Below are 27607 nucleotides of genomic sequence, written 5' to 3'. Positions count from 1 at the left end.
TTTCAAAGTCACAAAGGATGCCGCACGTCACCGTTATGCTGTAATAATACTCAACGCACACTAAAGCGACATCAAATCAGTGCCCTGTTTGAAATGGGAGCCTGTCAAATTTACGACAGCTTGTTTCTGCTCCTACTGCGGGGATCTGAGGGGGCGCATCCTCCTCTTCTGTTGCAGCGATGCGCAGCCGTGCCGCATGACTCACAGCGGCACAAATGGCACGGATGTAAACAGGGGGCGGGCTCACGTAGGCCTAACCTGTACGCGCCCAGCCAATGAGGCGCCGCGTCTCCCTGCCTCTGTTCCGATCCCGTTGTTTTCATTGGCCTTTCGCCGCGTCGGTACGGTGGAGCGGCGAGGTGCAGCTTCGCAATTACATCGCGGAAAAGAGGAGCAGGAGGGGAAAAAAAATATTAATCTGTCAAAGGCGAATTCGTGGTCGGCATGAGAGCGCTCTGACGCTCAACCGACCGTAAAGAAGCCCACAGGCGAGAGCAATTAATGCTGAGGAATTTCAGAGGCAGCCGACGCGCCGCCATAGCAGGTGGTGCTTGTGTAATCTTTCAGGGTCTTGCCACTTGTCTTTGCTGCCTGATCTGCGCGTCGTTTCAGCACTGGACAGCGTCCGGCACCATCGGACACTGAATACATCGAGGGAATCCTGAGGCGGGGTGAGCTCCCGGCCACATTATACCACTGGGTGTCATTACTGCAATGGCATATTTTCTTTTGACGCGATTTTTTTTAATGGGATATCACATTGTATCTGCAAACAGCAAATAGGGCTTTGTTATGCATTAATTCAGCGCGTTTTGTGTTTGATTCATGGAGCCTTGCGCGCCGTGAGGACACGGAGCCTGTGGAGCTTCTGTCTCCAAATGTCCTTGAAAGTAAAGACATCGTGCAGCTCGCTGTGTGTGCGCGTGTGTGTCTCTGTGTGTGTTTGTTTCAGAAAGAGAGAAAGACAGAAATAGGGGGGTAGGTTATGGCGGTGGTAAACAACTGCGCAATTGTCTGTCCCTGTCTGTTCTGCTCCTCTCTCCCCCTGTCTCCGTTTTCCCTCTTGGTTTCTGACTCCCCCCTATCCTGTCTACACAGTCGGTCCGACCCTCGCTTGGCTTGGTGCTATGCACGGCTTGATGACTTCACTACATCAACAAGCACCACGATAGTCCTGGACTAATATAGCAGCGCCACATCCCCCCCTCCTTACTCTGTCCATTCGCTGATCCCGAGTCCACCGTCTAAAGGCACCATGGGAAACCATGGCATGGAGGAGCTAATCCCGCTGGTCAACAAACTGCAGGATGCCTTCAGCTACATCGGCCAGGCCTGCAACCTGGACCTGCCGCAGATCGCGGTGGTCGGCGGTCAGAGCGCAGGGAAGAGCTCCGTGCTGGAGAACTTTGTTGGCAGGTAAAATTGACCACCTGAAATAGAATAATCCCTTCTCTCTTTAACCTTGTGGATGACATAAGAGGCCTATGAAGCCAATCTGTCTGCAGAGTTCAAACCATCTTTCCCCTGCCTTAAGTCACAGTTGAAACACCTCTTGACAAACTTACCTTCAGATAAGTTCTGTCCTCCATTTTTTATTTTTTCAACACACAACTCTGTTTCCTGACTACTAGAGCAGGGAAGCTTTATTTGGGTTACAGCAGCACCTTTGGGGATTTTGGCCCAATCAGCACAAGCGAAGAGCTAGAAATATCCATGGCTTCTCCGATAACCAAAGGATGATGGGTCTTATACACTGTGTATATGAAAAAGATTGCAGAAACACATGGCTGCTTGAAGCTTTTCCTCTAAAAAATCTTTTTTTTTCTCAAAATAACCTAAATCACAAACTTGATTTTTTTTTTGTTTGTTTTCTTTGCTTGATAAGCTTCAACCAACTGCTCTGAGAAAAAAAAATTGCCCTTGATCCACACTGACATTTATTTTTGCTGTTTTTTCTGGCTTTTTTTTATGTTTGACCCCTTCTTAGGATAACAATTCAAGGTATTTGTGGCTGGTTGTGGCTTGATTGTACAACTAAATGTTTCAGTCCAGATAGATGAATTGATTTAGTCCTCTTCCTGCCTTTATTGAGTCGTGATGCTGAGTAATGGTCCATCTGTCCAGCAATGGCTCTGCACAGAGCTGAATGGACAAGTGAGGATCTGTATTTTTCAAAGCTCATCTCACTTGAGGGCCCTCTAAGGGTCGATATATGTCAATAAGGTTTCTCGGACCAGACATCATGTATAAGAGGTATAGACCTTTGGGTGTGCAGCATGCACGTATGTACGTGCTTGTTGTATTCACACCCTGCTTGTATGTGAAACCCTCTAGAAAACATTGAAGTCATCGTTTTTAAATCAGAGAGCTCCTTGTCAGTGATGCATCACTTCAACTTGACCTGCTGTTTATCAGGTCGGATTGTTCTGTACTGTTGGAGCACTGGAATGCAGCAACGGCAGCTGAGAGCTCCAGGGTTGCTATATTTTAAAATGGCCTCTGTGCCACTTGATTTGAATCGGCTTTCAGCATTTAAAATAAATGACACTGAAAGCTCAGCAGCAGCTGGCATCATTGTGAAGAGTTTATAATAAGAAATAAAACCTTCAAGAGTTGACTGAAAAACAAATACCTACTTGTGATATCTGCTATTATCTCTTTGATAAATGTTCACATTTTTCTGTGGTCTGACATGAGAAATTTTTCTTGGCTTTCTTTCCTCAGGGACTTTCTGCCCCGTGGATCTGGTATTGTCACCCGCAGGCCTCTGGTACTGCAGCTTATCAGTGCTAACGCTGGTGGGTTCACACATATTACCCACCCACACATACCAGTATGCACACATTTGCACATGCTCATGCACACACACAAATCCACACTCCCCCTCTTTTTTTTTCTTCCCAGTGGTGCTGTTTTTGGCTTGGCTTTTAATCCCTCCTGCACTGTCATTATTTCCCACTCAGCACAGCCGTTACTAATCTCTTTTATATGTTCTTTATTCTCATCCTGTCAGAATGGGCTGAATTCCTCCACTGTAAAGGGAAAAAGTTTACAGACTTTGATGAAGTTCGGCAGGAGATCGAAGCAGAGACTGACCGTATCACAGGGGCCAACAAAGGCATATCGCCTGTCCCCATCAACCTACGGGTTTACTCCCCTCACGGTACAGAATTACTCAGCTTTCCTCCTTTTACTGTCTAGTGCACAGTAACCTCTTTGTATTAAAGAAATATTTGGCAATTAGGTTTTTTAAATTGAGTCTACAGAATCAAAGGGGATAATTTTGTAAGTGAAAGTGAAAAATTATTGAATTGTCGTAATTTCGAAAAGAGGCATCAATAGGGATTCTTTATATACATTTAGTTTAATATAGCATATTCAATTAGGGCATATTGATGTCCTTACATTATTTGCTCTGTAAATCTAAATACCTTCCTTTATTGCAGCAGAAAATTTAAAAAAAAAAAGCAAAATAATGGGTTTTATAAAATAATGGGTTTAGGGTCATCAGTGATCTTCAATCACTTGTGGAGCTCAATGAGAATAAAATTGTTAACATTAATGTTGGGTGGTGGTGGGTTCTTTTCAAATTAGCCAATGTATTTTCTCGTGTAAGGCTGGTAGTCTGAGATGCATAGTTCTAAATGCTGATGTACAATTGACTATCTTACATAAAATAGAAGCTGTCATTTTCATCTGTTATTCTTTTTCCAATACAGTGATAAAGTATTCAAATAGATGTTATATCCATCCAGAATACAGCACGTTAAACACTGTATAGACCTATTGTTCACACTATTGGAGAAGTATGTATCCTACAAAATGTCCACAAGTTTTATTCACTCCTGCACCTGCTGTTAAGCAAGTTCAAACTTAGCTTTGATTTTAATTTTGCTCTAAGTGGAGATTTACGCATCAAAGAGCAAAATCATGTTTCAACAAGCAAATAATTTTATTACATCAGTCTTCACTCTTATGAGATATCTATACAACGAACAGCAAACATTCGAGTAAACTAGCTAACAGAGCTAACTGGCAATACTAGCTAGCTTGCTGAAAATGATTGTATTTTGATGCTTGAATAGACGTAGAGGAACTGCTAGTCAATAAGAAATGTAGTTTTTTAATTTATTGTGACACTAAATAGAATGTTTTCTTTATAATTATGTAAACCATGGAAATTTTAATTTTTCAATCTTCACAGTAATGTTATTTTAAATTTTCTGTTAGTTCATTAAGGTTGGCCTCATCTACTATTTTCCGGACATTTTTATTAGCATCAAGCAGTTAACTCTGAAACAAGAATAATACAAAGTATCTATGTATGCAAATGGTTACTGTGATAACTGAGTTTATTATTTATCCTTACCCCTGAAAACCTTTGAAATTGCAAGCTTCAAATTTGCATGTTGCATTACTGAGTGGTTTACAAACCTGTGTCTAGAAAACATGAGAAGTTTTCTAGAATTCAACAGAAATTTGAATTGATTTGTCAGAGACATAAGGACAAAGGAAATTATTTTTTCAATATCCAATGAATAAACTCTATTGAATTGAAAAATACTGGCTCAAATCTAAAATGATTTCATGTTTAGAGTCAAATTTAGTGTTTAGTTACATGAGCCTTCCTTTTAACTAGATATTTTAATTGTTAGGAAACTGAGGATGCTAAATGTTGTAGCAGAATCTGTGTTCATTCTTGCTGAGTACAAGGTCTATAATCTCTGTTCGTCATAGTCTGATAGTCTGTGAGCTGCCATGGTGACCCCATTATAATGATTGATTTATTCATTTATTTTGAACTGATTGATGATTCTCAGATAATGTTTGACATAGTGGGGAGCCACAACCCCACATTTCTTTGAAAGACCAGGCCTTTTGAGGGTGCTCTTTAAAACATGTCATGTCCCATGGATAAGGGTTATCCATCAACAATCAATCTGAAACAAGAACCTAACAGAACAGGGTTACTTTTATATTCCACAAACCTTTCTGCCTTTCTTGGCTTCTCTCCAAATTTCTTAAATATTTCTAAGTGTGTTGCTGGCATCAAATTATTTATTATTTTTAATGAAGACAATGGGAATAATTTCTGTGGATCTGACTCTGTTAAATATAGGTTCAAAGAAATTGACAAGTTACAGATTCAAGTTAAATATTTTTTGAAAACCTTTTCTGGAAGTAGTTTTAGTATTAATTTATATTAGGCTTCAACGGTGCACCCATCTGAATGATTAACTGAAGCTATCTGGATATATATTTTAAATGGGAATTGCATATTTGGCAGTTGGCTTTCAAATAGCCGGCACAACTAAATCCTGATATCAATTTGAGATGTTAGTTATGGGATCATTTCCAAGTTTATTTGTTAGCTTGAGAAAGATGGCCAAATATCCTAATTTCATCGCATTTATTTCTCCAGCTTTACATGCAAGAGACCGACCTAGCTAAATGAATGCAAAGAAAATGTTTGCACTACTCCTTAAAAATAGGTCAGAGTAATGTCAGGTAAAGCAAGCTCATATATTGCATTCCTCTGATTGTGCAGTGCTGAATCTGACTCTCATTGACCTGCCGGGGATCACTAAGGTGCCCGTTGGAGACCAGCCTGTGGACATCGAGCAACAGATTCGGGACATGATCATGCAGTTCATCACAAGAGAAAGCTGCTTGATCCTGGCAGTCACTCCGGCCAACACTGACCTGGCCAACTCCGATGCGCTGAAAATGTCGAAGGAGGTGGACCCCCAGGGTAAGGCAAGGGTATGGGGGTAAACAAAGGATATTGGGAGTAAAGTAGGCTGTAGTAAGGATGTAAAAGATAAAAACTGTAGGAAATTAAACTTGGAAAAAGAGGCCTTGTGGTTGTTAGGCAAAACTCAACAAGGCATTGAGTGTCCTCAGCTGTAGGCATAATGCTGAGCGGCTGACTTTGTACTTTAACCTCTCTGAATGTGGAAGCAGATTTTCCCTGCAGGGTTCGATCAAGTGCCACTTTATTATTAGAAACAAAGGACATAGAGATGAGGGAAATAGAGGATAAGACTAAGTAAGGTTCAAATCAAATGATGAAAGAGTAAAAGAAAGGAGAAAAAGGAAGAAGAAAAAGATAGGACGATTAAGAAACAGAGGTGAGGCTAAAATAATTCAGTGGGATGATTACACAGAAGAAGGGACTCACCTTAATGCCCAAGTTTTATTTAGGGCAGAGTTTCACCTTCAGAACAGAGAGGGGGTTGACTTCTGAGCAGGGGGGCAAATAACCATTAAAGGAGGGATGAATTCTACCTACAAATTTCTTAAGGAAATTTAAAGGAAAACAGGACAGAGAGACAAAGCATTTTAAATGAAGAAGATTTAAAGAAGACGTATTATACCCTTTGTTCACTGGGCAGCACAATCTCTTGAAGTCCAAATCAAATATCAATGATATATGATGCTTTGGTAAAAAGATGACATGGATACAGTACAACAATTTTCCTTTCAACAGCCTGGTACTGAGCAGCCGGCTTCGGTTTTCCCACAGGTTGTGCCTCTTCTAAGATCAGTGCGCTACCATACAAATGTAGATTAGGTCACAATTACACTCAATAAATCTTAATTACATTTACCCGCAGAAAATGGGGTGGCACAATAGGTTTTTGGGCAAATTAATTATATGCATTTATATGCAATTATATACAATATGCAGCAGATGTGCTGTGTATGTTCATTGTGAGAATTGTATTATTTTACACTGTAATAGATACAGAAAGTATTCACCATAAAAGAGATAGTTCTGGGACATTTTAGGGGTTATCTCCTTTCAAAGTAATGTCTCTGAGTTTCATCATCCTTCCTTATTCTACAACTTTTTGATGCCCTTTCAAGGTCTTAGGACTATTGGAGTGATCACCAAACTGGATCTGATGGATGAAGGGACAGATGCCCGAGATGTGCTTGAGAACAAACTGCTGCCGCTTCGAAGAGGTGTGCATTATTTTTTATTCAGATTTTCTTTCACACTTGTGGTTCTGCTTTTTCTGATATAATTTCACTCAAATGCTCCTTCATGTTTGTATTAAAAATTAAAAAAAAATTTTTTTGTCCTATCGTGTGGCCTTAATCTCTTGGCTTTATCACGTATCCCTGTCTGTTTATTCCCAGGGTACATTGGAGTGGTGAATCGCAGCCAGAAGGACATTGATGGCAAGAAAGACATCAAGGCAGCTTTAGAAGCTGAGAGGAAGTTCTTTTTGTCCCACCCAGCGTACAGGCACATGGCTGAGAAAATGGGCACCCCTCGCCTGCAGAAAGTGCTAAACCAGGTGATGATGGAATTACTCCAAGTGCTTTCCCACATTGCACTTTACATGATTAATAAGAGAGTGGCCTACTTTCTTTTTTTAAATTTTTGTTTCCATTGTATGGCACATCAGTGTGGGTGCCATAAGACTAAGGCTATCAGTAGGTGTAAAACGCATTCACTCTTAATAAAATAAGTTCAGCTCCCAAAAATGTAGAATTCCACTCATTCCAGATTTTCACTGCATTGTTGTGGGATGAGTGTTGCATCATCTTTTATTACAGTGATATATGCTGTATTGATTTTTAAGTAATTACAATGCTAATCACGCAATCTGTTTATTAGTTACCTCATGTGATATTAATTGGCATAATTGTGTTGGTTTTGTGTCTTCATAGCAACTGACCAACCACATCCGGGACACCCTGCCAGCTTTCCGCAGCAAGCTGCAGTCCCAGCTGTTGGCTCTAGACAAAGAGGCAGAGGAATACCGGGGATACCGGCCTGATGACCCGTCTCGCAAAACCAAGCAGCTGTTGCAGTCAGTATAACATTTTTCTCACAGCAGAAGTGTTTACATTATGTGGACAGAAAATTTGTGAAAGGCTTACTTTCCTCTCTTCTTTCATTTCCCTCACTCCCTTTCTTATCAGCTTACAATCTCCAGCCTCAAAATCATTGCTGGCCTTTTATTGGTTAATCATTTTTATGACTATTGGGTTGCAGGATGGTTCAGCAGTTCTCTGTGGACTTTGAGAAGAGAATTGAGGGCTCAGGGGACCAGGTGGACACTGTTGAGTTGTCTGGCGGAGCGAAAATCAACCGTGTCTTCCATGAACGTTTCCCCTTTGAACTTGTCAAGGTGATTCACCCCTCAAACGATAAGAGGACAGCATAGAAAACAAGAGAGAAAACTGCCTGGTCCAAAACATTTGGGTCTTTTTTTCCCCCATGATATTAGCACAGTGAACCTGTATTTCCAATGATACCCCATCAGAAAATTCTCATTTGTCAACCTGAAATTCTAAAGAATCTCATGATGTATATTTTACCGTCTTTTTTTTTAGATAAAATAATAAAGCGGACATGAAGTCTGTGTCCTCTGTTGTTCCTTTGGCCCAGAACTGTCTGCATTATTTTTTCCTGTTTCACATTTATGGTAGACACAGTATCATTTTAAGAGATAATAATTAGACTTTTCCATCTGTCGTCTTTATATTCTATTCTGTTTCCTCTTAACTCCACTTACACACTGTACATAATCACTTCCCATATTTTCTCAATCACCAAATAGCTTTGCTGTTATCAATGCCTGTTCAAACAGCCTCTTATCTTTTTTTTTACGACTCAGTTATCTATGATCATCGTGGTCTCTTGCTCTCTGTCTTTCTTCAGATGGAGTGTGACGAGAAGGAAATGCGCCGCGAGATCAGTTATGCTATCAAGAACATTCATGGTATCAGGTAGGGGTTTGTCTACCTCTGCAGAGTATGTCACTGCCGAAAGTCTTTTAATTTGTTCCTACCATCCCCTTTATAGTCAAACAGCCACATCTTGTACCAGTAGTGGTGCATGCCAGTTTTCCCTGAACAAACCCTCAGTTCTGTCAGTTATTTGATGCCAACCTCTCTGTGGTAGCAATCCACCAACTGCTATCATTAAAAAGGTATGAACATGTTTCAGCCTGTGGCCAGAGGTGTTAATGTATGGTATGGCGAATATCACACGTACATAAAACCAAAATAAAATCACCTTTGGTTTGCCAACAACGTGGACAAAGTTTGAAAGATCATTTATGAACGAGGGTGGAGCTGGTGTTCTTTCTATTTATTATGATTGTGCTCAGTTCAGGCCACCTTTGTGTTTCTGTTCTGATTCAGCAGCTGTTAGCCTCCACGACCAAAAATACTGCCAGTGGAGCAAGACACCACATTTTTATTTTTTAGCCTAAAATCATTCCAAAATAAAAGACATGACACCACTTAAAGCCCTGATAATCATCCAAAACACATTTAAAGTTTAATCAAAACAAAGTTTAAACAAATGAAAATGAGCTCCATATGCAGGATCTACAACAACATAAATTCGTATCAGACTTTTGCAGGTAAAACTGTTTCCCTCTTGTCTTTCTTGTTCTCTTTGTCCAGAACTGGACTTTTTACCCCAGATATGGCATTCGAGGCCATTGTGAAGAAGCAGGTCATGAAGCTGAAGGAGCCTTGTGTTAAGTGTGTGGACATGGTCATCCAGGAGCTGATTAACACCGTACGCCAGTGCTCCAACAAGGTGACTTTGCTCATGGGCTTTATGGATATAATGCTGTAATGTCAGCTTGACATATCAAGTTGAAAACCTTTTGGCGCAGGGATGAGTCGAAGAGGGAACGTTAAAAATACAAGTTGTACTGATCGGCTGTGTGTTTTCAGCTGGAATGTTTCCCCATGCTGCGCGAGGAAACAGAGAGAATTGTGACCAGTCATATCCGAGACAGAGAGGGTCGGTCCAAGGATCAGGTAACTGTCTGCATATATCGACATGCACATTCGCTTAAAGTGGAAGCTTTATGACATGTATATTCATCTGAGGATACAAAGTGAACCAATTTTTCTCTTTGGGGAAAAGATTTACCTCATCTTTTCTCATTTTAATGGTGTAGATTACAAATAAGGTACCAATTAGCCAAATCATTTATAAAGAAACATAAACCCAACCCAGGAAAGTTTCCAGGAAGTTGGAAAATGTTACTACAGCGCAAATCTGAATTTTTTTTTTTTAATAAAAACAAGTCAAAGGAAATTATTCAAAGGATCTTCACTGACCAACTTCATTGCATTTAAAAGATATAAACAATCCGAGAATCTGATGCAACAACATACCCTCCAAAAAAATTGGGAGAGAAGCCATTTTGTTACATGATACTTCCCTTTAATTGCACGTTTGAACCATTTGGGAACTGGGAATAGAAATTGTTGGAGTATTTCAAGAGGAATCGATGTTCCTGAAAAGAAAATTTCAGCTGCTCTGTGGTTGTCTGCTTCTCCTCTTCATGCGTCATACATTTTCAGTAGGAGACAGATCTGGACTGCAGGCAGGGCAGTCAAACACACACACACACACACACACACACACACACACACACACACACACACACACACTCTGTCTATGGGGCCATGTTGTTTGAAGTTGTACAGAATGACGTCTGGCATTGTTCCACTTATGGAAAAAGACGCTGTCTTGATTTCAGCATATTTCTCAAAAACTCCAATAAGATTAAGATCAGATTTATTAGTCATGCATACACACAAAATTTGTCCTCTGCTTTTAACCCATCCAGGTTGGCACCTGTTGACACACATGCACAGGGTCACACACTCATAGAGACAGATACTAACCTGGAGCAGTGGGCAGCCATTCACAGCACCCAGGGAGCACAGTGCCTTGCTCAAGGGCACCTCAGCCATGACAAGGAGGTGGACTGACACCCCTCCAGCTGTCAGTTCCACCAATGTTTTTGAGTGGTGAGAATGGGAATTGAACCTGCCAACCTTCTGGTTGTTGGATGACCGACTCTAACCACTGAGCCACGGCCGCCCACCTCTGCATCAATGGCACATTCACACACATGCAAGTCAGCCATAACATGGACATCGATGCATCCCAATACCATCACAGACACTGGCTCTCTGATAACAACCTGGGTGGTCTTTCTTATCTTTGACACTTAGAACCAGACCTCCCGAAAAGCAGCTGAAACATGGACTCATCTGACCACAGAGCACATGTCCACTGTCTCTCTGTCCATCTGAGATGGGCTTGTGTCCAGGAAACCGGTGTGTCTGTGCAGAGTTGATATGTTGAGTTGGCTGTGTCGAGTGAAAGCGGTTTTCCAAGGTGCTTCTCCCACAGTATCGCCTGAAGGTGTGAAGGTCACACATTTCCAACAGTGGTTTCCATCTTTGGCCTTTTACACACTGAGATTTCCCTGAAGTTTTTCCACAGCATTATGCAGTTCAGATGATGAAATATCAAAGAAATATTTTTTGGGGGGAATTAATTAAGGATTCTCTGACCGAGTTTGGCAAAAATAGGTGAGTCATGACCGTGTTTTGCTTGGAAAGACTAATCCTTTTATGGATGCAACTTTTATACCCAATCGTGACACCCTCACCTGTTACCTTCAGAATCTTCCAGAATGCTGGGAATTGTGTGTTAACTTTTTATAAACTTTCTTTTCCTCTCTCCCAACTTTTAAAAAGTTTGTTTATATTTTCTAAATACAAAGAAGTTCATCAGTGAGGGCACTGAAAAGATTTTCTTTGGACCTGTGTCTGTTAAATAATGATTCAAATGTATAAACAACTTACAGATTTAGTTTTTTTCTTTTCTTTTCACATTTGTTTTTATCACGAAGCTCCATGTTAATGGAAATACAGCTACTGAAAGCCAGAGTAGAAGATGGATACCACACTCCTGCTAGTCTGTTAACTAGGATGCAACCGTAAGCAGCTTGTTAGCTCAGCTTAGTACAAAACTTAGAAAGTAGTTTGGGGTAAAAATAATAATATGTTGTTGAGTTGTTTTGTGTGTTGTTTCAGGTTCTGCTGCTGATTGACATCCAGCTTTCTTATATAAACACCAACCATGAGGACTTCATCGGCTTTGCTAAGTAAAGATTCAATCTCTTCTCTTTCGCACTGTCATGAAAAAGTCTTTATTTCCTAACATAACAGGTCAATTCAAAGCAAATGTTTGTAAGATCCTGTTCTTATTTTCACTTTTTTCTTCCCGTCACTCTGCCTCTCCTGCCACGTCTGCTCTGTTGTTGTGTTGCCTCAGCGCTCAGCAGAGGAGCAGTCAGGCTAATAAGAGCCAGAGTTCGGCAGGAAATCAGGTGAGCATTTGCCACGTCTTTGTGTGTCACGTACATAAGGTCAAGGAAATACTGCACACCCACACAGCCGCAAGATGGCCACTGCAGAGAAAATACAAAGCGCTGAAATGAAAGATCTGCAAAATACTCTCTTTCGTTGCATTGGGCTGTACGCATTGTAAACTCTTGTGTTTTTTGATTTTCTGATTTCATTGTTATTTCTATAATTTCTCTTTTAGTCATGCATCCCGTAATGTTTGAACTGGGCACCAGGTGTGAACAGTGTATGTGTGTTTTTTTTTTTTTAATCCTTTTTTGAGAATCACATTGGGTTCTATTACTTTTTGCCACCATCATTACTGGTGTTGTTGTTGAGACGTTTCCCTTTGTTTGAACCCCTCCTGTGTCATCAAGGTGCCACCTTGCATTTCATCCCCATCCCTTAGTGAGAATCTCAGCTGCCCTCTTAGGGGTGTCTGTTGGTGAGTATTGCTCATTGTGGGTTATGGTTTGCTATGTCATAAGTGCCTGCAGTTACACCTTTGCCCATTGAGTGGTGCTCTCCAGCACTGCTCAGTAAAAACTGCCATTTTCTCATTTTCCACTCTGACAGCTCAAAACTGCTAATTGACTGTGTAGGCTACTATTGGGCAGAGGCTTTTTCTTAAAGTTTCACTTGAAACCTTTTCAAGTGCTACATGGTGTCTATAAACCCCACATTCCCTCCTGTTTCAGGCCTCCTCTCCTCCCGCTTCAGGCCTGATTGTAAGAGTCTACTCTAACTGTTTACTCTCTAACACCGTCTCCACCCGCATCGGCCTGCAGACTACAAGGGGTTGCCATCTAGACATAAAACATTAAACTTCTCATTTTGTTTGCCAATTGAAATACAATCTGTGTGAAGAATACCATTAGGTCTTGCTCTGGCATATGCACCTATTGAGAGAAACGCTTTGTAACCATTTGGGTAACCTCCTTAGTGAGTCTTAGGCGGTCCAAGTCTGACAATAATCTAAGCTAATAATCACCCGGCACAATACCCACAGGCCTGCTTGTGTAGGGTTTGTACACCTAACACAGAGGACACACACATGCTTTGTGTGTTACTAAACAAAGTCACTAAACAAGCTTAACACGGGCATCTTCTTGTGAACACAATTCCTCGTATGAGACTGCACTCACACACAGTCACGTGCTTTGCTCTGAGTGTGCCACAGACACAGGGACGCACCTCACCCGACCACCACTCACATTTCATCGCAGTTTGTGCTTTGAGGGTTTGCTCAGATTGACTTCACATGATGCAGATTTTAACCCTGCGTGGCCCTGATGTGCTGTTTAGAAGGCGGATGGGGTTTTTCTTGCTTTTTATTACAATCTCAAATTGTAACAGTGAGGAGGGTATGGTAAAAGGAAAACCTACATTTTCTTTGACTATTATTTCCTTGCAAACAGTATGAATCCGAGATGTTTTGTTTCGTCAGCTTCATTTCATTTGTCGATGTACGTCCATTTCAGCATATCAGACCTGCAACACACTCAAAAAACTGAAGGTGACAAGACTAAACATGACATATGTTTGGTTTATACTGTTGCTTTAAAACAAATTATATTTATTCCACCTATCCATCTTTTTCTAATTTGGGGTTGTAGAAACTTTACAGATAAAAAGGCTATTTTTTTGCATTTACTGTTCATATTTCATGCACTTATTTAGCCTTACCCTCCCCTCAGGTCATCCGCAAAGGCTGGCTGACCATCAACAACATCAGTATCATGAAAGGAGGAGCCAAGGAGTACTGGTTCGTGTTGACTGCTGAGAGCCTCTCCTGGTTCAAGGATGATGAGGTGAGTTTAAAGCAGCTGCACGTATTCTTCTTTGATGGCAAAAATAGTCCGGAGGAAATTCTTTTCTGACTCTGCAGGTCTCTAAGTTTGAGTGCTTTAACATAGTAACCTTGAGCTCCCTCACGGTAACAGGAAAATGTTAGCAGCACCTGGATTCTCAAATATCATTCACTCAGAATTTTGAAGGTTTGTTATCTTGTCCCCTTTTTCTGTTTTTCCTTCTTATTTCCTTCGCGTTTGAGGCCTTAACCTTCAGATTGTGAGAGTTTTAGATTTTATCTGGAAGACTTTAGGAGATTACTTTAAATCTGTATATAAATAGAAATAGAAATATTTTTTAGAAACAAATTGTTTGGATGTCTTTTATCCTTAAGATAATCAAAATATGACAAAGAAATGGCACAAAATATACACGTTTTTTTGTATTAGGTCTACTTACCTGAAAGGATAGCGGTGGAGCCTGAGCCGTCAGGATTACTTTCACTCATTTTTGACAATATAGTAATACAAATTTGCTTTACCAAATAGTTAAGCAAGGACGTAACTATTCGTCGCTTGGATGGGAAAGGTTATATTTCCAATGGAAATCCTTTCCCTAGGCCAAAGTCTCTGCTGCCAGCTGTTTGATTGGACACTGCATAAAAAATGACAGTTATTTGCTAAGAGTTTCTCAAAGGAACATGTATAAAAAATGACAACGAAAACTGTTTGAACAGGTCAATCAAAGTCTTTGATTACATTTAGAGATATTCTGTTTTGGGTGACTATTTGAGAGAAACGTACAGTATTATTCTATTTCTACACTGGTCAAAATCTATCAATACCTCCTAACATCTGTCTGCAGTGAAAGTGTTTGATCGGCATTCAGTCCTGCATCAAAGTAGTTGCTGTTTTTTTATCGTCATCAGACAACACTCAGGTGCACATGCAAATTTTCTTTGAGGGTGCTGCCCTCATGGCTGCAAGAGTACACTCAGCCAATTTTCTCTTTGAAGAAACACAAGTTAATGAACTACAGCTTCATAAGTACTCACTGAACTGGTTCTGGCAACATTTTAGCCTCTGGAACACAGATGGTAAACACGTTACAATGGTAAAGGATTTAACTTGGGCTTTATGGAGCTTCTTTTAACGAGTACTGCCGAAACAAATCTATTAAAATGTTTTGTAAAAATGGCAACAGAGCCTAATTTGCCTAACCTAATTTGGTAAGGGGTTGAAAGGTAAAAAAGAGACAGAGGAGCTGGCTAGTCTTCCATAATTAAAGGTTACTTAACCCTCAACAAAGGCATGTTGAAAAGAAATCCAGTAAAATTTGCCAATAACAGCCTGCTACACATAACAGATCCGGCAACCATGGTGCCGAATGAACATAGAGTAGACCATTGGAATTTCTTTAAATCAAAATTTTATTATTTTATTGACTGTTTCATACAATAACATAAAAGACAGACGAACAACAAATTTTTGGTGTAGTAGTCAAAGCGCACCATTTGGACATAGAAGCCTGCATCAACAGGATGCAGCATTTGGTCCGTCCTGCTGGCGTATTTTGGCAGGTTGTCGTCTATCTGCCTGTCTGTGCCTGCTGTACAGGTTGGAGGATATTCTGCACAGCAAGTGTAGATAGGCAGACACACTGCAACTCCTTCAACTGCTTGGTGTTGTTGCTGCTTTGCTGCTTTGCTGTTTGTTTATTGGACCTTTCTTAGTCTCTTGCCATGGCACAGTTTCAAGGCAGATACAGAGAGGAGAGATTTTCGAGCGAAAAGAGAAGCTGACAGAGACAAAAGCTGTCCCTGCAGCCTTCATAATCAAACAGCTTTTTCTTATATGTGGTTCCAATTTAATGTGTGCATCCTATTTTTGAGTGCATCATCACTATGATGAAGCAGTTTTCTGTATGAATCACATATGTGAGGAGCTTGAGTTATTCCGCCCTTCTTTTCCATTCAACTTCTCTTTTGTCTCTTCCCTCTCTTTCCCACCTCCTTCCACTGGGAGCTTAGGCATTCTCTTTTTCTTTGCAAATTTGGAACAGTCCCAGTACCGACCAAATGTTCACTCACAGACACCCGAAAAAAATATGAAACACACTCAGCCCTCAGACAGCACACGGCATTGAGTCCACAGATTGCCATTTGAGACGTTAGTGCAGTAATGTAGGAAATTATAGACTGCTGGCTTTGACTTGTGTATTTCTGTTATACACCCCTTGAACTTTCTATAGTCACATACACATGCACACACACACACAGCTGTGCACCCTCCTCCCTCTCCTAATGTGGCTGGCAGTCACTTTGGAACTTCTCGCATTCTTGGCAGGAAAGTTTTTAATCCAAACATCAGCTTCCAGTATTTCAGTGGAGAGAAACCCTTCTATTAAATATCAATAACCCCCCCTTTAACATCCTAACTAGCTGTGACTTCTTAGCACAGAGTCACTGCTTTGATCCTTTTAACTGTATTTGTAATAATCCGTGAAAAAGCTGCACATCCAACCTGAAAGCACACAGTGCTGATCTCGACTGAAAAGTAAAGTGTCGCTAAATTAACTGGCTGGTTGCTGTACAACGTTGCTTGATTCTTTCAGTGTTTGTGCATTTTAGTCCTGCTTTTATTGCATCTGCAAAATGCTTCTCATACCAGCTTCTAACAGTTATTTGACACTCCAGCAATCTAGCATACATCAGTGTCCTTTGCCTCCCATCCTTTCAGTCCCAATCTGACCACCCACTGAAATAACTTCCCTATGGGTGTCTCACTGTATTTTCAAACTCCACTTGATTGATTGGCCCTTCGTTCCTTTGGCCCGTGTTTGATGCTTTGCAGCCACATTTGCTCCTCCCCCCCCTTCCAGTGGACCACATCCTCATCAGAGCACTAGCAGTCTGCACACTTACTCATTCATGCTATAAATTATGTGAGCTCGCTTTTTCGGGAGTTAGGTTTAAATCCTACGCCATTTTGGCTCAAATTTTTAAAAACTGAAACCCCGGGTTTCACAGCATTATCGAAGTTAGTGTGGAAAACTGGTGACACATGTTTATTCCAAAAATAATTGAAAAGGAAGCGGTGAATGTTAGAATGCATTTGTGACAAAATAAAGGTGGTTACAGATCAAATACAGACAGGGTGAGATGGAAGCAACGGATGCACAAAAAATAAAAAGCATTTTTGAGAACTGAAATGGCAACATAGAGACAGAGAGACACACACAGACAGAAAGACTGACAGAAGAGGATCCTTGCCCAGTCTAACCAATGTGCAGACTACTGTACACCAGTATGACAATGAACAGGTAGTCTGAACACTGGGTGGACGGAGCAGGAGTTAAGAGCCAGGCCTTGTGTGCAGTTTTCTGCCTTTCCAGATGCTTGTGGCTCTGTCGTCTGTGCCCTCCCTTTCGCCCCTCTCCATTTTGGCAGCATTGATCCCGAAAACCCATCAAAAAGTGCGATAGGCCTCATCCGCGTATGCCGCTTTCCCCTTTGGTTTTGTGATGCGCCCCTCTTGGCGTGTTTATTTGTTTTGGTGGGCGTTTGATCTCTGGGTCCCCTCGCGGTCCGTTTTGGTCACGCCGGCCATGAAGAGTATCCAGCCTTGACGTGGCATATTCGCTCAGACGACTGGGACACACTGGCTGCACGTTCAGGGAGGGAATATTACAAAAAAGAGAGAAAGAGAGAGGCGGAGTGGGGGGGGGGGGGGGGATGGAGAGGAAGAGAGCGGAAGAGGGAGGGGACCCGTGTGACCATATATGGGCTGTAGTGACCCCTTGGGGAATACAGCCTTGAAGGGTCTGCAGAGTTTGCTTGTCCTCTCTTCTTCTTCTGTCCCCATCTCCTTCAATTCTTACCTGCACTTCTTGTCAACCAGCACTTTCCAGACCGTCACTCTTGGTGTGGGCTTCCTTCTGTGAATCTTTTTGCAAATCCACTTCAGTGTCTCTTCTTCTCGGTCTCTCCTCCTCCTTCACCCGCCGTCTCTTTAACTTCTCCCTCCTTCCCTGCTTCTCTGTGTGCTGCTAAGCACTACCAGATGTTGAGTTTTAACGCCAGGCTGTCATTTAATCTCTCTCGCTCTCTCTCCTTCAAAAAAAAAAAAAAGGCAGGCAGGAAGTGGGCCCCTCTGGAATGGAAAGGGAAAATATTGAAATAATATTGAGGGGGTGGGATAAAAGAAAAAAGACAAAGGGAGTTAAGAAAGATAGGTTGGATGAAGTGTAAAGTGAAGGGTAATGGTCTGCCACAGGTCCTCTCTGAATCAGCCTGAGCCTGTGACTCAGTCACATCAACTCTACATCTGCACGGCTCTATATCTGGACCTCCAGTGCCTTTAAGTATCAGCGTTTTCCTTGTCGTAACCCTAACCAGAGTTTCCTCTGCCTACCAGCGCTCCTCAGCAAAAAAATGCACCGTGAAGAACGACTGTGTCTTGACCCGCACTGTAATGACTTCCACATGTGCTCTCATTCTCCCTTTTTTCCCTCTTTGCCTCAGCCTCCCCTTCTCCACCTACTCCCCCCTTACCTCCCACTCTCATTTCTTCCTCATTCCTCCTCTCGCCCCCATACTCTTTCTGTGTACCCCCTCTTTAAAAACCCGATTTCACCTTTCTCTTAGCATCACATATTGCGGTCTTTCGCATAACAAATGACAAAGTAACAATGGGGAAGAATTTTTTTAGCTTTTGTACAAATTGCCATCTTTCTGCTGTTCTCGTTCACAGGAGAAAGAAAAGAAGTACATGCTACCCCTGGACAACCTGAAGGTCCGCGATGTGGAGAAAAGTTTCATGTCCAGCAAGCACATATTCTGCATCTTTAACACAGAGTCAAGGTCAGCGCCACAACACTCAAATCTCTACCTACATTTGCGAATGATCAAAGAAGCCAAGATTTCTGAGAGCTGTAGTGGTTGCAGGCCTGTGTGGTGTTGCAGGGGCTGAAACATGTTTCAGATTATGCGTCATGGCAGTGTGTGTGCATGCATATATGCACAAATACAGACAGAATGCATCCTGCAAGAGGAAACCTACATTTTATAAAATACAAACAGACATTAACTAATTAACTCGAGGAAAATCTCAAGGACTCAGGCCCTCAATGGTCTTAATGTTGTAATAGTGGATGTGGATCACAATATAGAGAAAACAAACGGTCCCACCAAGACTATTATTTGTACCACAGTGAATCTGTGTCGAAATGTTCAATGTCGTCCCTGAACGTCCTGTAGTTTTCTTCATCCATTTACCAGGACATCTTGGCTTGACTCATATAAAATGTCAAACAGGAAATTGGAAATATTTTTGTATTAGGATAAGATAAAACGGCTGCACGGTGGTGTGGTGGTTAGCACCGTCCCCAGGTTCAACTCCCAGCTGGGGCCCTTCTGTGTGGAGTTTGCATGTTCTCCCCGTGTATGTGTGGGTTCTCTCTGGGTCCTCTGGCTTCCTCCCACTGTCCAAAAACATGCATGTTTGGTTAATTAGTGTCTCTAAAATCCTCCTAAAGAGTGAGTGAGTGTGGTTGTTTGTCTCTGTGTGGCCCTGTGATGGACTGGCAACCTATCCAGGCAGTACCCTGCCTCTTGCCCAATGACCGCTGGGATAGGCTCCAGCTGCCTCACGACCTGACTGACAGATTCAGCGGGTATAGAAAATGGATGGATGGATATGATAAATCATCATCTCATTTACAAAACCGATGCCAAAATGAAGAAGCAGTGTGTGAAAAACTAAGTTCTCTCTTTGCCTCCATAAAAATAAATAGCAGTTTATGTTAGTTTAAACTGAAATCCACTTTGCATCCATCCACTATAACAACTCACAGAGACATAAAATAAAAATAATTTTCAAATGCACCTGATTTATTGATCATCAGCAAGGATGAGCACCTTTACAAAAGACAGTTGTCAGACTTTCCAGGAGTGGACATCCTAGAAAGTTCATCCCAGGGTCAGACTATAAAATGTTCAGAGAAACTGCAAAAACACCCAAGAGCTCAGGTTATGCAACAAGAGAATGATCCTAAGCACAGCAGCAAATCTACAACTGAAAAGTCGTGGCTGAAAAAGAAAAGAATCAAGGTGTTGGAATGGTCCTGTCAAAGTGCAGACCTCAGCCCGATTGAAACGCTGTGGTGACACTTAACAGAGCTCTACACAAACAACGGACTGTAACATTTTGTAAAGAAGAGTGGGCCAGAATTCTCCCTCAACAATCTGAGAGACTGATAACATCATATAGAAAACTATCACTTGAAGTAATGCTCCCTCCAGCTGTGGGAGTTTGATCACTTTTGCTGAATGCTTTTTATAACACCACTGTCTACATGTTTAACAAATACACATTAAGACAGTTCTTAAATCAAATGTTATGTTATGAGTGCACTTTGACAGAAGTTTGCATGGTCTTTCAGCTGTGCGGTGATTTTCTATCACCTGTGCTCTGCTGTGTTTAGGAACGTTTACAAGGACAATCGCACTCTGGAGTTGGCCTGCGACTCTCAGGAGGACGTTGACAGCTGGAAATCATCTCTGCTACGTGCTGGGGTGTATCCTGAGAAGGTCACTACGGTATGTGAACTCATTCATCCTCAGTTGAACATGATCAGCTCACAATAAGGACAGCTCTTCTGTCTGATCCTGTCGTTAACATCACTGTCTGGTCCTTACCTGTCAAACTTGTGAGAAAATTTCCATGTACTGTTTGATGTGAAGACGGAAAAGTCCACGTATATATATGCATGTCTGTATTTCATAATTACATTTAAAGAGAGCAGAGTCAAAATGTGAGCTCCATGTCACATATAACACAGTGTAAAAGAAAAAAATATATTAAAAAAAATTAATTATCTTTCTACCTCTATAGGTTGAGAGTGAGACCACCACCACCTCAGATAACTTCTCCATGGACCCTCAGCTTGAGCGTAAAGTGGAAACCATTCGTAACCTGGTGGACTCGTACATGGCTATTGTCAACAAATGCATCCGGGACCTCATTCCCAAGGCCATCATGCATCTGATGATCAATAATGTAAGAAAAAAAGACATGTGGTGAAAACAGCTATCTCTGGTTTGTTACCCATACCCAAAGTAAATCGTGAGCTTTTCTAGAACCATATGAAGGCAATGCTTGATTGTGTTCTCTTTTGAATCCCAACACTCATTCCTTCCCAAGAAACAGCCGTAATCAGTCAGTGACTGGGTAACAGATGAGACCTTGAAAGACATTTTTCTTTGTCTTTCTTGTTTCTTTTCTTTTTGTAAAAAAAAAAAAAAAAAAGGCCAGAAGATAACAGTATTTGGGAGGTATTAGCTAGAAAACACGATCAGAGTTGGATGGTAGTTTTAAACTTTGAAACTCCAAAAAAACCTATCCTGAAGGCGGTTTATGTTTGGTACGCTGAGGCCTCACTGCAGCCACATTGCTTTACAGCAGGCTTTCCTCACTAGCCACTTAAAGTTACCAATTACAAAGGCAAAATCTCATTTTCAGAATTTCATTGACTATATGATATACAGGATAAGCACTTTCTTACAACACAGACTCTTACTGGCTACTGTAGCCTGTGGACGTGACATAGAAGATCCTATAGTCTCAAGTAGGATGTCAGTCAAATGCTTAGGATGGTGGCTATATTTTGAAATCACTGTTCCAGTAATTCTTATATGAAAACCAAACTTATAGGAGAGAATATGTGAAAGATTATGCACAGATGTTAGTTCATTGGAAACGATACAAGGGCAATATGTGGAAAATAAAAGTAACTGGATTGCTAAAACCCTATTATCAGGAGGTTTAATAGGTGAGTTGCTGCAGTGTTGTAATTTTTGTTCTTCCTGTCGTTGGCATTTATTGTTCCTGCTGTGGTCATTGTACCGTAGGATGATCAGCATGAAACAAAGCACAGGAGTCTTACTTTTCCAGTGGTATGTTGCATGAGGAACTGCTTATACACAGCACTTGTGTGCACAGCAAAGTTGTGCAGAAAGCAGCTGACAATGTCAATATTTAAGGGGTTAAAGCCTCTCGTACATTTATAATAACAATACAGTTAATAATGATAATGTTACTGTGAAAAAAATATGATCCACAACCTCTTATGTCTTCTTCACAGAGGTGTCAAGTAACAAAGTACAAATACTTTGTTACTGTACTTTAGTACACTTTTTAGGTATCTGTACTTTACTCCATTACTTATGTTTCTGCGTACTTCTGACTTCTACTCATTACATTTTCACACAAGTATCTGTACTTTACTCCATTACTTATTTTTCTGCGTACTTCTGACTTCTACTCATTACATTTTCACACAAGTATCTGTACTTTCTATTCCTTACATTTTTTTTTGTTTTTTTGATGGGACGAACATGAATACCTCACGACCTACCTCTTGAATACTACCTCACGTGTAATTGAATTCCATTAAAATTTGAGAAAGAACATGCTCCTTGTGTGACTTTGTCTTTGACAGTAATGGTTTTATGATTGTTGTCTTGGGCCACATGTAGAACTAATCAGTTTTCAAATTAAGCTTGCAATTCATATAGTGGCATCTACCTTTTTGTGTGTGTGTTTTGTTTTTTTTTTATTTTAAAAACATTTTTATTTAAAGGTTACTTTATACTTTTATACTTTAAGTAGGTTTTGGAGCACATACTTTTTCCCTTTTACTTGAGTAAAGAGGTCAAGTTGATACTTCAGCTTTTAGTGTTTTTAAACTGCAGTATCTATACTTCTACTTAAGTAACAAATGTATGTACTTTTGACACCACTGCTTCTTCATTAAATCTCCCTTCCCCATTTAATCCTGCCACCAGGTGAAGGACTTCATCAACGCAGAGCTGTTGGCCAGCCTTTACTCTGCAGGTGACCAGAACGCCCTGATGGATGAGTCCCAGGAGCAGGCCCAGAGGAGGGATGAGGTGCTGAGGACCCACCAGGCCCTGAAAGAAGCCCTGGCCATCATCGGTGACATCTCCACTTCCACCATCACTGTCCCCGTGCCACCACCTGTTGACAGCTCCTGGGTGGGAGGATCCACTGGTGGTCGCAGGTAATGTGAAAATGAATTCAACAGACTGTGAATAATTGTTATTTAATTAAATTGCAGCATTATTTCACCAAAATCCTTACTTTTGGTCGTGCTCTCCCTTCCTTATGTATTTTTCTTCTACTACACCCTTTATCTTATCCAGGTCTCCTCCAGCCAGCCCCACGGCCCCCAGGAGGATGTCCTCAGGCCAGCGCCCGGCTCCACGAGGGGCCCCGCCACCACCAAACCGCCCGGGACCACTGGGGCCCTTCAATAACAGTGCTGACAGCCCTCAGGCTCCCAGCCGCCCGAACAGGGCCCCTCCTAGCATCCCCAGGTGAGTATGCAGTCATCTTCTCCACTGCTTCATGATGTTAATAATGAGAACATAATTTCCCTCAAGACTGATGGATTTTTTTTTAACAGAAATTTGGTTGTGACTAAAAAAAAAAGAAAAATAGATTTTCATCAAGGCAGTGTTGTAGTACAGTGACATATTTTGCATATTTATCAAAGATAATCAAATTCGTATATGAATGTAATTGACAATAGCGCACTATTGCAGGAGAAAAATAAAGACCTATGGGCATTGCAGACAGGATAAAAAACACTGAGCCTCTGATGCTCAGAATTACATCTGAGGAGCTCTCAACAAGTGCTCTTTATCTGCCATAAGATTAGCATTGATACTTTTTCCAAACCATTGCATGAAATCTTTCAACATTAGGCGAGGTTTCTTGCTTTGGATAAAACACTCACACCTGTCCTGAAAAAGCAAATGGCTTACAAAAATGATCAAAAACAGACTATATGGACTTGAAATTGCTTAAAGTGCCTTTATTTTACATAGCAATGCAAATTAAACCGACGTATTATGACCAAAGAAGGCCCTCATCTGGGTTATATAATTTTTTTTTTTTGTATTATTTGTTATTCCTTCTCCTCATTTATGTAAATTTGATGTTGTCATTTCCTTGTTTGACATCCATTAAGCCTGGGCTGTGGTTTCACTTTGCCCTTGGTGGAACACCACACAGAAGTGCAAGCCACAGCAGACAATGACTTTGATGAAGACCTAGTTTGATTGTGACCTGTTGGTCAATTTTGCACAAACTTCCTCATGTGCCTCTGGTTATTTTTGGTCTCTTGCTTTTTCAGGACATCTGTGAGTTTTTCATTCAAAGCATGAAAAGGCAAAAATACCCAGCAGCATTTTTAAAAAGAACCTAAATGAAAGGAAGGACCCTCCAGCGCTCCTAAATCCATGGTTTCCAACATTATATAAAATCTGCTTGACTGGCCTCTAATTGAAGTCCCCTATCAATCGACCAAGGACCTTACAGTAATATATTTATGAAGAATCCTCTGAAAGTTGTATTGTAAGCTAATCTGTAATTATTTAGTTGTCATTAGCTTGAAAACTGAACAATGAAAGTGTTATTTGGGAGAAATAAGATGAGGAGGTATCTGTTTCGAACAAGGAGGTTGTTTTGTCATTATAGTAACGTTTTTGGAAGCATTCGTATCTGCTGTCTTTGTAATAGTTGGAGGAAAAGATTGACACCACTGTCTGTACTTAACTGATGACATGAAGCTACCACCAGCTGACTGTTAGCTTAGCTTAGCACAAGGGTTGTAAACCAGAGAGAGAATGTGACTCTTTTCAAAGATGAAATATATATGTATATATATTTAAAGAGTAGCTTTTAAAGAAGCATAGCTGTGAATGTATTTTGAATTCTGCATCAAACCTTGTTTATTTTCTCTTCCAGTCTTTGTGCTAAGCTAGGCTAACAGTCAGCTGGTGGTAGCTTCATATCATCAGTAAAGTACAGACTTGGTGTCAAATTTTTCCATTAACTCCTACCAAGAAAGCAAATATGAATGCTTCCAAAAATGTTACTATAATGAGCAATGCATGTTTCAGTTTCATATTTAGTGTCTACAGACAATAGTGTTCTCATCTGACTTTTGACAAAAAAGCTATTGTGTGTGAGACATTGAAGAATTCTGTACCTTTTGAGAAAGATGTCACACATAATCAGGGCTGCCACCTCTCATATGCTGAGCCTTAGCCTGAACCTCAGTCTGACACATTTATTATGCCCTTTAGCAACATATCCATTTTCTCTATCCGTAAAAAACAAATTCAACAGTGATAATGTCACAGAGTACAAAAGAAGACTGACAGTATATGTAAAGACGAGACAGAGCAGCACAGGGCTTTGTGCATCAAAGAGATTTTTGGCCAAATCAGAAAGGGAGAAATATCCACAAATCTTTTATAATTTTTGACGCATGATGTTCAGGGTACTCTAGTCAGTTGCTCCCCTGCAGCGTCTGCCATTCTCCTCCTACACTATTTGCTGCCAAGGCTTGCAGGAGTGTATGGGAGTTGCTATAACAGAGGGATTTTATTTTAAGTTTCTCACCATTTCTCACTTTTTCACTTCATTCATTCAAATTGATGATGCGTTTTTGCTGTTATTAGACTTTGAACCAACTGTATATTAACATTGTAACTTAGGTTTAATAGTATTTTGATCATGGCTTAGTAGCCTTCAAAATCTAGCCATTTTAGGTTGCATAAGATGTTTATTAAAGAACTGAAAATGTGAAAAAACCTTGAGTCTAATAATAAAAGCATTGTTTTCAAAGCACCTTCCATCTAATTAGTTTAGACTTGTGCAGGGTAGCCTACTGTTCCTTGTTCAATAAAAACAGCTGTTGAACTTGTTTGAAAAGTAAAGGTTAATTTCCTTAGTTCTCTTCTCTTGTCTATTTTCTTCTTTTTGTTTTCAATGTTCTATCCTTCTTGCTGTGTGACACCCTTCACCACATCATTGCTGGTTTCTCTCCACAGTCGGCGGCCACCTCCATCACCTACAAGACAAGCCCCATGATCATCTTAAGGGGTGCCTCGTACGCTTGTCTCCTTCCCTCATACACTCCGTCCCTCCTCTCTTAGCCATGGCTCTGCTGTCCTGGTCTTTCCTTCGTGCAGACACAGAAGTCTTTGACCCCTTTGAAACTAAATTATCTGCCAGGTGACAACATCCATATATCTGTGTACAGTATGGTACTTGTCTTGTGGTGTATGTGTTTGTGCGCTTGTTGCTCGCCTGTGATCCAGGTTTGCTTAGCAGGTCCACTACCCAGTATCAATCCCCTGGAACCTCTCCACCAAACCTCCCCCTTCGTCAGTCACTACCCTCTACCCTTGCTTCTATTTGAAAATACGCTCAACACTCATACTGCCCTACTCATTCCAAAATGCAGCATGGCACATACGCTGCTCTAATTGCATGGGATTGCGTGGATGTAGAGTGTGTGTGCCTGTTTTGTGTGTATGTATATGAGGGACAGACTAACTTGCCTAAATGTAGGCTGAGTTTGAATTAGTATTGTATTAATTTATTGTATAATATCCCCCCTAGGTGTTAAATATCAGCTTGATGTTCTCTTAGGAACAGAAGTTGTATTTTAGTATCAGTGTGTATATGCGTTTTCAGTGTGAATAATACTTTGTATGTGTGTGTGTGTGTGTGTGGATGTGAGGGTACGTGTGGGTGTGTGAGGACACGTGGGCATGTGTTGTCTGCACGTTTGTTGGTGTTTCAGTTCTATTTGTTTTCATGGTCAAAGCTGTTAATGATGAATCCTAAAACTCCCCCGGGGGTAAATTTACTGTTTGACTTTTGTGAGTTGTTCCCGTGTTGTAGTAGCAGTCATACACACATAGCAAGGCTGAGGAGCACCTTCAGTATTCTCTATATGGAAAAAAACAGCCTCAATAATACATTGAAACTTGTCATAGGTGTCCACCTGTGCTGTAACGATGGTCAAATTGTGACCCTTACGGCCTTAAGCTCCGATTCAGATGCTGACTGGTAAGAGGAATGGAACTGCAGTTTGTACTTGGTAAAAATAGTAAAGAAGACTTGTTATTCAATCTGGCTGAGCACAAGCTCCTCCATTATATGGACAATGAAATGCTTTAACATGTTTCCGTTTAGCCTTTTTCTCAGGTCTGTCCCATGCAACTCCATGTACATCACAAACCTCCACTCCTCTTTTTTGCTCACTTTTAGTCTCTTCTTTCCTCACCAACAAAACACCAAAGCCAGTCTGTCAGCATTTGCGTCCGAGCTTGAGGTTTTATTGTCAATGTTCAAGTGCTTCTCTGTCCGTTTGTTATTGTGTATGTGGGCCTAAACTGTGTTCTGATGTATATAGGTAATGATAAGGAGATACTGTACCTGTGGACTACTAAGACCTCATCAAGAATCCTAGCGCTTTAATCGTTCTCTATGTCTCTATTCACTATATGCTCTCCTCTCTCTAATTTAAACTGCCTTACTGGCATGAATTACAATTCTTTATTGCCAAAGTTAAATACAGAAAGAGAATGGCTAAGTCAAAAAAGAAAAAAAAATCTGCTGATGATCAGCAACAAAGTGGTTCTATGTTTAACAGAGGGCATAATGTTAAATCGGGGGAAATGCATCAGTTGTTACTTTCTGTGTGTCTGTATTGCTCCTCAATAAACTTCCTCATAATGGCA

The 27607-nt window shown here is 40.9% G+C and overlaps 1 protein-coding gene across 2 annotated transcripts; it reads left to right on the top strand.

Moving 5' to 3' along the window:
* The first annotated feature begins 327 nt into the window (after positions 1 to 327).
* Positions 328 to 27607, top strand: dnm3b (dynamin 3b). 2 transcript variants are annotated; one of them, XM_075483930.1, is made up of 22 exons: positions 328 to 671; positions 1099 to 1416; positions 2725 to 2798; positions 3014 to 3163; positions 5549 to 5752; positions 6871 to 6969; positions 7147 to 7307; positions 7684 to 7826; positions 8012 to 8147; positions 8681 to 8748; positions 9433 to 9571; positions 9712 to 9798; positions 11881 to 11951; positions 12122 to 12176; positions 12891 to 12920; positions 13890 to 14003; positions 18735 to 18844; positions 20467 to 20581; positions 20877 to 21041; positions 22829 to 23064; positions 23207 to 23380; positions 25907 to 27607. In XM_075483930.1, the coding sequence occupies exons 2-22, from the start codon at positions 1256 to 1258 to the stop codon at positions 25944 to 25946; spliced, it is 2532 nt and encodes an 843-aa protein (XP_075340045.1). In that variant the 5' UTR covers positions 328 to 671; positions 1099 to 1255; the 3' UTR covers positions 25947 to 27607. The 2 variants fall into 2 exon arrangements, with proteins under 2 accessions (XP_075340045.1, XP_075340043.1); XM_075483928.1 differs by lacking the exon at positions 12891 to 12920 and having other exon boundaries at positions 329 to 671.

This window comes from Odontesthes bonariensis, chromosome 14 (genome assembly GCF_027942865.1).
Source record: "Odontesthes bonariensis isolate fOdoBon6 chromosome 14, fOdoBon6.hap1, whole genome shotgun sequence".
NCBI lineage: Eukaryota > Metazoa > Chordata > Actinopteri > Atheriniformes > Atherinopsidae > Odontesthes > Odontesthes bonariensis.
This window is presented reverse-complemented; position numbering and strand designations above follow the sequence as displayed.

Excerpts from the sequence above, each read along its gene's own strand:
- dnm3b (XM_075483930.1), top strand. The coding sequence starts at position 1,256 with ATGGGAAACCATGGCATGGAGGAGCTAATCCCGCTGGTCAACAAACTG. Across the intron at positions 3,164-5,548 it reads ACGGGTTTACTCCCCTCACG|TGCTGAATCTGACTCTCATT; the intron begins GTACAGAATTAC and ends CTGATTGTGCAG. Across the intron at positions 9,572-9,711 it reads TACGCCAGTGCTCCAACAAG|CTGGAATGTTTCCCCATGCT; the intron begins GTGACTTTGCTC and ends GTGTGTTTTCAG.